At 38.3% G+C, this 12,409-nt stretch overlaps 1 protein-coding gene across 1 annotated transcript in view; it reads left to right on the top strand.

Annotated features, from left to right (window-relative positions):
* Positions 1-11,450, top strand: part of LOC149230976 (E3 ubiquitin-protein ligase PUB22-like) — a 75,614-nt gene extending 64,164 nt beyond the window's left edge. The window contains exon 2 of the mRNA XM_089381496.1: positions 11,308-11,450. Within this exon, the coding sequence (XP_089237622.1) occupies positions 11,308-11,450 (143 nt within the window). The remainder of the gene's footprint in view (positions 1-11,307) is intronic.
* Positions 11,451-12,409: the final 959 nt, after the last annotated feature.

Below are 12,409 nucleotides of genomic sequence, written 5' to 3'. Positions count from 1 at the left end.
AAGACTTGACTTGGAACTTTTCTCAGCCTTGTTTCATTTTTTAACGAGCTTGACACAAGACAAGGAATTATGCTCAGATCCTTGGTTTCATTTTTTAACGAGGTTGACACCAGTCAACAAACTATCCTCTGGTGACCTTTGATCACAACTCATAAGGGGTCATGAAGGAAAGATCTAGTTCCAATGCCCTTAGTACATAATGTACAACATCACTGAATTGATCGTCAGATGATGTAGGTATGGTAGGGCTTGGGGGCAATACCTCGCGATGATCCACACTATCAAAATGGTCAGAGTTCTTCTTAATCTTTGATGATGTAGAAGATATCATATGACAGGTTTCCACTATGGCCACTTTCGCCAGATTACTTGGAGGTGGGAGGGAAAAAGTACCCATTAAGGAAGGGTCTTTTAGGAGACCTACTATGATATTTTGAAGCGATTGAGAACTTCCATGGATCAATGGAATGCTTCTGGTAACTTGCGAACTGTTGGGGAGGAAGGTCAGTTGGTCAATGATTGTCATTCCACCTTGAAAGGGGAATGCAATCTTTCTAAAATATGTTGACACAACAGCTGCCATAGCATAGATCCAGGGCCTACCCAGTACGATATTGTAGTCAAGGTTTCCATCAATGACCTCGACTTCAATTTATGCTATCTTGCCCCCCAGTTCGACTTGCAAGTTACTTAATATCCTATATGGCATGTATGTTCTTCCATCGAATGCTTTTAATGTTGTTGATGATCTTGACAAGGATGGAGAGCCTAAAGTTTTCCAGCAACTCATTGACATAATATAGTTAGATGCCCCCTCATCAATAATTGTTCGATGAACAGTTTTGTTGAGGGCTTTCACTTGGATGAGGAAAGCAAGTTGGGCCGATAACTGAGGTTCATATCCTTTATGATTAAAGGCCACTAGATTAGAATCTGTTGGATCAATCCCACCTATTGCTGATAACAAAGCCTGCTTTTGGGAGGGGCAATTCTGCAGTACTTCAAGTGTCGACATAGCGGACGGCGATTGGGCCAAATCCTCCACTATATTATAATTCTGTGCTGCTCGAGCACAAGGATTAAATGTTGATTTATGTACTACTCCCTTAGGCAGTTTTATTGTTAATTCAGGAATGATTGGTGGAACAACTTCTGGTGAAGTTGTTGTCGAACTACCAGGTTGATCTGTAGCCTTGCTGTTCGACGATTGTGGATTCCCATAATCTTTATTCCTTGTCGATATCAAAGCATAATTTTGCTGTCTCAAGATGGATAGCATAAGCACTTGGGATGGGGAAGAAAGATCAATAGCAACCAGGTTTGTTTCTGGGCTTGGAAACGGATTAGTCAACACCGCTCAGGTATTTGAAGTTTTTAAAAATTTCATAACCTTAGCTTTATGTGGACAATCTTTCATGAAATGCTCATCGTCGCATATGTAACATGGATAATGAGGTTTCTTTTGCCCAGTAGGGTTTCCAGAAGATTTCTCAGGAGTCAAATATTCCTATTGTTTCTTTTTGTTTTTCCCTTTATTCTTTCCCCCTGGTTGCTTCAGTTCTTTGCCTTTGTTGGTCGACACAACATTAACCTCCGAGGCAAGAAGTTTGTCATTTTCCTTTTTACTGGAAACTGCAAGGGCTTTATCAGATGGGGCCTTTGCAGTTTGCGTACTTGAAGTGCCAATCACAACATCGCTAGCATGAGAGTCCCTGTTCGATTAAGGAGGAGGAACAGAAACTTCTGGTCTAGGAGCATCAGGAATTTTTTCATAGAGCGTGCCAGACTGAGTATAGATCAAGTCTAGATATTGTGCATGAGAAATGACTTGTTCTTCAGTGACGACTCCTCCCTTGGCCACATCTTCTGTAATAGAAGGTAACAATGACTTAATAAACCATTCAACTAGGAGCTTATCAGGAACATATGTCTTTACCATTCGACAAAGATGTTGCCACTCATGAATATAATCAGATATGTGAGTGGCTGTTGTCTATTTAAAACTGGTAAGGAGTTCCGTTCCTGTTTCGTACCTTATGGGTAACTAAAAATGGGTTAAAAAGGTGGTGGAAAGGACGTTGAAGTTATCAAATGAAGCTCTAGGCAATTCGATGTACCATTTCACTGTCGAACCAATTAACGTTCACTAAAAAAGTGAAGCCTAATCGAATCATCATTGAGAGTGTTGGACGAACACCATAGATGAAAGGTCATCACATGATTTGATGGATCTTCACCCGGATTTCCATTGAATTTAGGAATATCTGACAGAAGTTTATGAGGAATCACTGGCCACCAAGCGGCGTAAGCAATTGGATCTCTTGTTAGCTAATTCAGATATGGTAATTCTAAAGTTGCAACGAAAGGCAACTGTTGATTCAGGTTTGGAAAAGCATACCTATGATCAGATGGGATCACCTGAGCAGTGGGTCTTTTCATACTTGCATAATGTATTTGATGTTGATAACTTTGATAAGGTTGATGGGCATAACCTTTATGATATGATTGATGGTAACCATTTTGAATGTACGGTTTCCCATTACCTACAAAATTTTGTTGCTCAGGTCCTCGGTAAGCTTGCTAGAATTGCAATTGTTGATATTGCACCAGCCATGATTGTGAGGCCATTTTCTGTTGTCCAATACTGGATGTTTGACCAAGATGAGGGGTGTTAGTACCCGTTTGAGCCTGAGTCACTTCAGTTAAGGAGCCACTAATCGGTGATTGTGGTTGTGTCATGGAGACAAGAGGCTATTGTATTACGACCTTAGAGACTTGAGGTTGAAATACAACAGGCAGCGCTTGTACTTGTGACACCATCACAATAGCTGGTGTAGTGGGAATATTCGACACAGGCTGATTTGGTTGTATTGAATATACAACTCTTGGCTATTGAGGCAGTATTGGCACCCAACTACTGGATGAAATTCCAACTTGACTTGAATTCTGTTGTGAACTCTCATATGGTTGTTCTCCTAGAGGGACTAATGAAAAGGCATACTACCCCCCATATGGCGGCAATCCAGTGTTCAAAGCGAAAATTGGTCTTTGTAGACTGGATTGCCCAAATTGATATTGTTGTGAAGGATCAATTTGATGAGACTCAACATAATAAATTCCAGATATTATTCTGGATGAATAAATGGGAACAGACCATACTGTTGAAACAGTCCCTGGGTGGACTTCATCTAGCGGTTGAGAGCTATTTGGGACAGATGGTATACCAATGAACATTGTCAGAGAATCGGTAGGAGGTTTTGCTGCTGCTATATCGGATGGCATAGTCCTAGATGTCAATGGTTGTTCAGACATATTGAGTCTATCCAAAAGACTTCCTAGCGATTCTGCAGGAACTTGAGATGAAGTGTGACTAACTTCTGTATCAGAAGGATATAGGTGATCCTAGTTCCAATATGCCATGGTTTACTGGACGGAAGATCCTCCACAATCTCTTCTATAGCAATCAGTGCAGGTGGAAGAGGCAAACTGTCAGGTCCGTAAAATATTTCTGGTTCCGAAGAAGGTACACACTCTGCAGCGACAGATGTTGGAGGGGTGACACCTTCCGAATCAGTCCTAGATGGAGCTGGTTCAGGAATAGATGTGTTTACCATTACCTTGGGATCAGCTCTAATGTCCTCTTATAACTGTGGAACTTCTTCTGTAGAGGCAGGGATACCAGAAATAGTTGGAGTAACTAGAGTCTCTGAGGATGTTGAAACACAAGTTTCAAATAAACCAGGAGACTTTGACCCAGTTAAACGAGATCGCTTGGCCTGGAATGGTTTCATTTTCGGAGTCAAAGACGATTGACTCATTAGTCTCCGCAAACGACGGGGTTTTGATTGACTTTCTTCCATGATTGAGGATTACTTGATCAACTCAAAATAAAAATGGGGAAATGCTATTCCAAATTAAATGAATTTTATGATGCTTTGACACAACTTGCTTTTTCAATTTTTAAGAGTCGATAAAAAGCTAAAGGTGACTTTAGTCGCCTTCGATTTTTAATGAGCCTGAAGTGACAAGTGCTCAGATGGACCTTTTCTCTTAGGGATTATGAAAAGGAACGAAAGTGACTTCTTTGGAAATCTAGACAGAGGGATTACCAAACTAATCGCAAAACTATAGAATAAATTTTACTGTATGGCAGTCAATCTTCCCGAATGCTATGTTCAGTGCATTGCAATCGATAGGGCGGCAGACATGGCTTCCTAAGGATAAAGGATGTAGCATATTGTGGTCTCCCAATATATACTTGATTGTACATGGGAGCACAAGTCCATACTGGCACTTATCGTCTCAAAGAGGAGGAATCACCCAACCTATGATGAAAGCGATAGTTACCAGGCTTTACGACGACGGAATACGTCTCTAACCTAGACTTCTAGATGTTGTGCATTAGGTTCCAAAGCGTTTTTATGTTCATTGAGGTTTATTTTACAGTTGATCTTTCTTAAGAAGTTTTCCTTTAAGGTTCACCATGTGATGTCGATATACAATTCCTAAATGTGCAATCTAAGATGATAAACAATCATTTACTTTCTTTTTGTAATGAAAATCCTAGCTACTAAGGAAAGAGAAATGAAATTCTTTCAACATAGAGCAGAGAGCACACAGTAGATGCACTTTTCCTAAATCAATTTTAGCATGCAGTCTAAATGCAAGTGCACATGCATGTATTGTTTTTTAGTTTCCTTAATGTGAGAATGACAAAAAGAAAACTAAGTATAGATCTGAACTATCTTCTTTCAAAGCGACAATACTAACAATTTTCTCTTCAAAAAATGAAAGGAAGGCTAAGATGACACTTTGCGATTTTGAATTCAAAAAATGAAAGGAAGACTAAGACGACTCTTTGCGATTTCGAATTCAAAAAACGAAAGGAAGACTAAGACGACACTTTGCGAATTCAAATTTAAAATTGCTTTTAACACTTGAAATACTATTAATTCAAATCAAATACAATGGCAAAAGTGTAATCGACTATCTAAAAGAGGAATTCTTTATGAAACTCTTTTTCTTGATTGAAGACGACACTTGCGACACTTTCAAATCAAAAGACGACAGTTCGATTAAGCTACTATTTGCAAAGGAGGACTGTAAATGATGAAAAATACATAGAAAACATTCACAATTCCTTATTATTGGAGGCTGAATAATGCAAAGGAAGATGGTTTCGATAGTGATATACTGATCATAGACAGCAAAACTATTGAATAAAGCTGAAGACATTGAAGGAAATTCAAAAATCTGAAGGCAGAAACAATCTTAGTCAATCATCACACCTGTAACATAGGGAAACAGGGATGCATCTCACCTGCAACACACGAGAGGTGCGATGCATCCAGATTGCCAATGAGAGACAGTGCAATGGTCCAGGGACGAGACTGAGCTTTGTTTTTACTCACTATTTGTAGCTAAGTTAAGGGATTTAGGCTGAGCTAATGATTGTCAGTAAACACAAAGTATAGGGGTTGATCTAATGGCATTATTTGAGCTACCACCAGGGCACTTAGGATGTTTGCAAGTCAGATGTTCAGTTCATAAACCAAGTTGGAGATTGACTGAAGCAACGTTGATCTACTTTGTAGTTGCATAGAAAAAGCAGTTCGAAGGCTAGCTGGCTTAACTTCGGGCTCCGTCTGTGGTTTATAAAGCAAACAACAGTAACAAAACAAACAAACTATTTCCATAGTGGAGTCACCATTTTGTTATCGGGAAAACTAGTGTCCATTTAGAGCTGCTAGTCCCACTAAGACGAGTAGCTATCTTAGAAACAAACAAAATAAAGTTACTTGTGTTTTCCTTTATGAGAGATAGATGAGAGAGAAGCAGAGAGTACCAAACTCAGTCTTTCGCTAGTTTCCTTGCTTGTTTCCTCTCTCCCTTGATAGATCTTTCGCCACTCCTTTCTCACTTGTCCCGCTTCAAAGAACACCTGTAGAGTCAAAGCAACAAAATACTATCAAAGCATAGGGATCTATAACCATAAACAATGTAGGATTAGATGTACATTAACCATATAAATGAATATACAAATACAAGATTGAGAGATATACAAGCATATGGAGGAAAACGCAAATAGCTTTATTGATAGAAGTAGTAGAAGAGAGGATTACAACCAAGCTGTTTGATCCAACATCATCCTCCCAGCATGAAAGCCCTTTTCACCTCATACAATGCAAGATCACCCAACAATGTCTTCAAAGAGAAACCAACAACACTTCCTTACAAATTACAAAATTCCAGCCTTTGGATCTCTAGGATGAGGGATCCATATATAGTGTTTGTAGGAGAGCGAGTCAGCTCCTAGGATTTTGATTAGTGTCATTTCACTGATAGTTCTTGGTTCCACTTGGAGATTTCTTTGATCTCTTACTCATTCCTGGGTGAATTCAGAGAGGCAAGTGTCATATGAGAAGTTTTTGGAAGATTCCATGATCATCCACTTAGAAAACTGTCTCTGCCATTTGTCCTTTCTCACTTATCGCACCCTACAGAAGGCCTTTTCAGTATGCATCACACCCTGGCCATGGAGCAGGTGAGATGGTCCAGTTTTGACCAGTTCTAAAAGTTTTTCAGGGAGAACTTCTGGGAAATGATGTAATTAGTTGACCTTGATCCTTTAGGTATGAAACAACACTTTTAGGGGTTTGAGAGCCCTTAGTTTTTCGACATATGTGATTGGGGTTGCAGTGCCCAAATATGTCTATAACAATGAGGCCTCTATGACATGTCACTCCAGGCTCCTTCCTTTATGTGCACTATGTGGTTTCACAATAAGACTTAAACAAAACAAGGGTGACTTCCTTAGCGTACTTCAACCTCAGCTTTATGTAAGGTTTTAACATAAAATTATTTTTAGTGGCCAATATACATGAAAATTACACCTCTATTAATGATTATGGGGTTTATGCTAAGGCTGGCATGATGGAAAAAAGCAATATATATACATCATATAAGCTCATGAGAAAAGAAAACGATTTTAGAAGGATTGGTTTATCGTAAACATGTTAATAAGGCATTTTTTTTTTCTATTTTGAGCTTCCTATTAGGCTCTACCCATTCAAGATATTTTTGTAAATATTGGCTTGTAGCAAACTATCCCTCTTGAGCTTTATAGGTATTTACCGACTTGATGACCAAGCTATCCTTGGCACAAGCACTCATTCGGCTAACAAATATTTGATGATCTCCTTTGGACATAACTAGTTAGACTAAATTAAAGAATCATGAGACTCTACAAGAAAACTACTCTTCAGGATTAATTCAATAAATAATTGGTGTTGTGACCAATTGATATAAATAATACATAGGACATGAACAATAGTTGGTACAACTAACCCCGTGAATCAACCATCCCTCACCACCACTCTCTTAACAAAGCGTTGACATTGTATAGAGTCATCTATTTCTTAAAAAGTCACGAACTTACCAAATTCACCCATTCATCACATACAAGTCATTGAGAATAGGATTATAATCAAATGATATAGAAGTTCATACCCATTTATATTCATGACTCTAGCTTTAATACACACATACACACACACACATATATACCTGCATAACAAGGGTTAGCTCGAAATCACAATCATAAGGACTAACCAACATATCCTAATTATTTTCATTTAAAAACAAGCATGCATCATTCAAGTATCAAACCCAATTTTAACCTAACAATTGAACATACACATATGTAAATGTTTGTTCAATAGAACAAGTTACACATACAGAGACTTATCTTGGATTGATATTGGAGTTGTAGACTAAGATCATGATTACAACTCTCCACCCAACCATAGATGAGCTACAATCGCTATTACTTGTAATTTTCACCCCTGAGCTAGATTCCAAAGCTTGAGGTGGAGTGATTTTAGAGGGAACTTCAACCAAAACAAAAAGTGAAATGAGATGTCTCAAGACCACTCTTCCTTCATCCATCGGCCACATAAGCTTCTCCTTTAATCCTCTCATACTTTTCATACATTATGAACATCTATATCATGATACGATTCAACACAGGATTATCAATTCTCTCTCAAGAGAAGAGAATCCACAATACGATAATTTTCTTTAGTGGATAAGCTACTACTGGATAGAAGGAATCACTTCTCTAGGTGATTCATCAATGAGACAAACACCAAAATTTTGACCCCAAGGAAACTCCTTGTGGCTTTTTAGTCTCATAAGCACTTGAGTGTTTCTTATCCAACATAGTAGGTTCTTCAATCCTCAAACTTTTGTTCAATTATTTCAACCATCGGTCAACCATTTCTCTGTATATTTTCTTCCTAGCAGGTCTCTTCCTGAGGGTTCTTTGACTGGTTTCTATATTTTTCTCCCTAATAAGCCTCTTCATGAGGTTTCTTCAATTGGTCACTCTATGTTTTCTTCCAGGAAGCCTCTTCACAAGGGTTATTCAGTTGGTCTTTGAATCCTTCTTCCTTTATGCACATAGGTTCTCTCCCTTCAGCATGTGAGAGAATTTCAATAAAGAGAGTACTCTCACTCTTCTCCCATCACTCTTTATTGTAACTAAAGAGAGCCCCCCTTCCTCCATAGCGTATGAGAGAAAAATGTCCTTTGACAATGTATCCCTGCCTCTCGACCACAATGGTTTTGTCCCTTTCGAGTGGTCTATGCAGGCCAGTTTCATGGATAGCACAACCCATACTCCCTTGTGTCCTTTGGCCATCCAATATTGTCACTTTTCATTAGAAATTGTCCTTTTTTGGCTTGTAGTTTTTCCCAAAAGACACCTGGATATGTCCTTCACTTTAGCTAAATTTAATACACAATTAGGTCCATTAAAACCACTTAGTCATCACGTGATTGATATTTAAATGAAATAACCTCCTCAAGCAAATGGAATGTGTCTCTTATCAACCATTTAAAAATAATTACAATTATATAATTACAAGGAAGGGTTTTACAAGGGGAATTAACCCACAAGGTTGTTACAAGAGTATTTTATATATACCAACTTTTCAACCAAGGTGCTCAGATGCCTATGATTATAAGCCATCAACAGTTATACCAAAGTCATGTTGACTAGTTTTTTCTCCCCATCTATCTGCGGATGGAATGTTGTAGACGTCTTTAACTTTATGTCCATATTCTTCCACAATGTAGTCCAAAATTCACTGAGAAATCTTATGACCTTATATGAAATGATGTTCCTCAGTACCCCAAATTTAACCTAGACCTATCCAGAGAACAAGTTTCTTTCTTCTTGTTAATTAATGTTCTTTTTGCAGGGCATTAGAACACACATATTGTTGTACCTGTAGTTATCACTCAGAATTTCCCTTGAAGTTATCAGAAAAGGGCATAATCCGAGGTAACCACAAACCAATATTTTAGGCTTAGGCTCTAGCCAACCTAAGTCCAGAGAGGGCTCTCTCTTTATGATTTAACTTTGTTTTTATGGGATTTTGGGCTAGTTCTTAGTGTTCATGGGGTTTTGATTTTGAAATTGAAGTTGGGTGGTGGAATTCTGAGAACAGATGGATAGAACAGAGTCTTCAAGCCATTGGGCTATGGAGTCAACTAAAGAATGGAAAAACTGGACCAGCTCATTAAAGGAAATGTCTACAGGGCAAGTTAGCAAAGCAAAAGGCAAATCTTTAGGCCAAAAGGGTGAAAAGGTTCTAACTAGGGTGAAAGGGCACTTAAGAATCCTTAGACCAGGATCAGAATGAGGAACAGGGGATAATCATGAGAAAAGGGAAATGAAGAATCCTTTGCTATAGATCACAGGAATATACCTAAACTAAGGAGCAACGAAGAATTCCTTAACTTAGATATAATGAAGAAAACATTAAGAAAGTATAATTGTCAAAATAGAGTGCATTCAAGCAAATTATGAATTATCATTCCGTGTTATAAATTTTAGAATTGAAAGATACATTAAAGACTTATGAAACACATAAGAAAACACAACATTAAACAAGAGATGATACTTATTTGATATTCGCTTTGCACAGGAATCCTGTAAAATATCTGAGCTTTATTCCTTGGTCCAGCAAGCCAGTCTAGTCATTGATACAATAAAACTATAGTTTGGCAGAAGGAGTCTAAATAATTTCTTTGATTCCACCCTAAATACTTCGAAATGTGAAGTATTTATACAGAAAATAATTACAAAATATCTCATAACAATCTGAGATTTAATCTAGGGAATCAAAATATCTTCAAGCATGAAGATAGAGATAGATGGAAAACTGCATCATGTTGTCCCTTTTATTAGGGTGTTGCTGGCTATTTCTGTTGAGCTGTGAGCCTTTTAGGCAAGCTGGTAGTAGTGGTGTTTCCATGCTGGAATGCTCTTTGCTTTAACCTTTAACTGATACTCTTTGACCCTGTTCATCTGCCTTTTGTCTGTTTATCTGCTGTCTTTAGATTTACTATAGAGTAACCTTGTGAGGTAATTTTTTACAGTAAATTTGTCATTTTCTCCCACCATTCATCCTTAGGTAATTTGACTTTTAACATCCTTCAATAAATTTCATCTGCTTCGGTGTATTTTGCAAAATTTGGCTTAGTGGTAAACAAATGTTTTATCTCATGTTCTAAGAAGAACAGGTTTTCAAAAGTGTCATAGGGCACTTTTCCTGTTGGTAAGGCTTTGATAACTGAACTTCTTGCTTTCTCCTTTGCCATTTTTCTTAACCTATCACCATAGTCTATCTGGGTCATTAGTTTATCATTGATAACCATTGGAATAGGAAGGCCTTTCTCCCTCAAAATTTGAAATTTTCCCATGAATCTATTGATGGCCACCTGCGTGTTCTAACATTTCTCCTCCAAATTGACCATAAGGTTTCTTTTGGTAAGAACCTTCTTTATCTCCAAGATGACCTCAGCTCTCTCTTCTATATCTATCTCCTAGAGCTCATACCTGTCTTTGTTGTTCAGGAAGTGGATGAGTCGATTGGCATCCTCAGGCATGTCACCCAATTCTTGCTTCACCTTTTGGATCTTCGGTGGCTATCTTCACTAGCTCTGTTTTTTCAAATATGACTTGAATTGAGGGCCAAACCTCATTGAAAGAGTTAATGATGTTGGCCCATAGCATCTCTTTTGTCTATCCAAGCAGCTTCTGTAGTGTCAAGTCTCTCTCCAAGGCTTTGACTTTCTCACTCATCCTTAGAGCTTTCTGTGTTTCTTCCCTTTTCTGTATTTGGGCAAGTTTACAGTCTGTTTCTAAACTTTCCACTTTCTCTTTTAACCTCTTGAGCTCTGTAGCCTGGATTGACATATCCTCCATGGCTTTTATTAACTCTGTTGTCTTCTCTGTAGATGTACCTGCTGTTGTGGTTGACTATGTAGTAATTGGAAGTGCTATGGCTGGTGGAGCTGTTGGTGCTAATGATGCTGCCAATGTTGAAGGAACTACAGTGGAAACAGTGGGAATGATAGTCCTAGAAGTGTTGGCCAAATAACTTTCTTTGGACTGAATCAAGGTGTCTAATTATTTCTCTTTTTCCTTTAGCTGGTCATTTAGCTTTAGGACTAAGTCCATTAGCTCTTCATGTCCCCTTTGTGTCTCTAAGACTTCTACTGTTTGTGGGTGATGTAATTGTGGAATCTTGAGTTGCTTCTTCAAAGCAACTATATCATCATTTTTCTTCTTTATCAATTTTTTGTGGCCTTCACATCTTTGGGATCATGTCCCAACTCAATGATTAAGTCCTCTAAGGACTTGATTATGGTGTCTTTGGCCTATGAAGAGGCCTTCTCTAATTGAAACTGTGCTGATATGTTATTTACGGAATTATGCAATTGGTGGGCAGCAATAGCTTTCTCTGTCAAAGTGGAGTACACCATTTCCCCTGTCTCCTTATGCAACTCAATCTAGTCAAGAGGATGAATATCCTTGGCCAGTACCTCGAAGTTTATCTTTTTGTAATCTGCTGCTGTTCTTGGTTGCTGAGTCGTGGGCTTCATAAATGTCAATTTCATTTTGCCTTCTTTAACATCAAAGGCTGACATAAGCCTTGTTTGAATGGTAAGGGCCATCTTTAAGTACTCTGCATAAGTTTGGGCTTTTAGCCTTTTATTTATTGCTTTTATATCCTTGTATCTTTCTCTGATGTCTTGGCCTTTATCTGCTGGCATCCTAAATGAGGACACTTCAACACTCTGTTGCCTTTCCAACATCTGAGTATGTGATGTGGAAGGTTTTGGTGTGTCCCCAGAGGGAGTGGCATGCCTGCTTTCTTATCTTTCTGTGTTGGTGGCCTCAACTGTTTCTTCTGTGAATTCCTGTTTAGAGACAAGATTCATTCTTTGCCTTTTGATGTGGCTTGTTTATGCATAGACCTATGATGTTTCTCTTTCTGATGTAGTGGTCTCTTCCCTATTTCTTTTAAGGTTTTTCTCCTCATTTAGAGAAGTTTTC

Source organism: Pinus tabuliformis, chromosome J (genome assembly GCF_031772625.1).
Source record: "Pinus tabuliformis cultivar Carrire ecotype Pingquan chromosome J, CPIR1, whole genome shotgun sequence".
In the NCBI taxonomy this organism is placed as follows: Eukaryota; Viridiplantae; Streptophyta; class Pinopsida; order Pinales; family Pinaceae; genus Pinus; species Pinus tabuliformis.
Note: the sequence above shows the minus strand (reverse complement) of the source record. Positions and strands in the feature narration are given on the sequence as shown.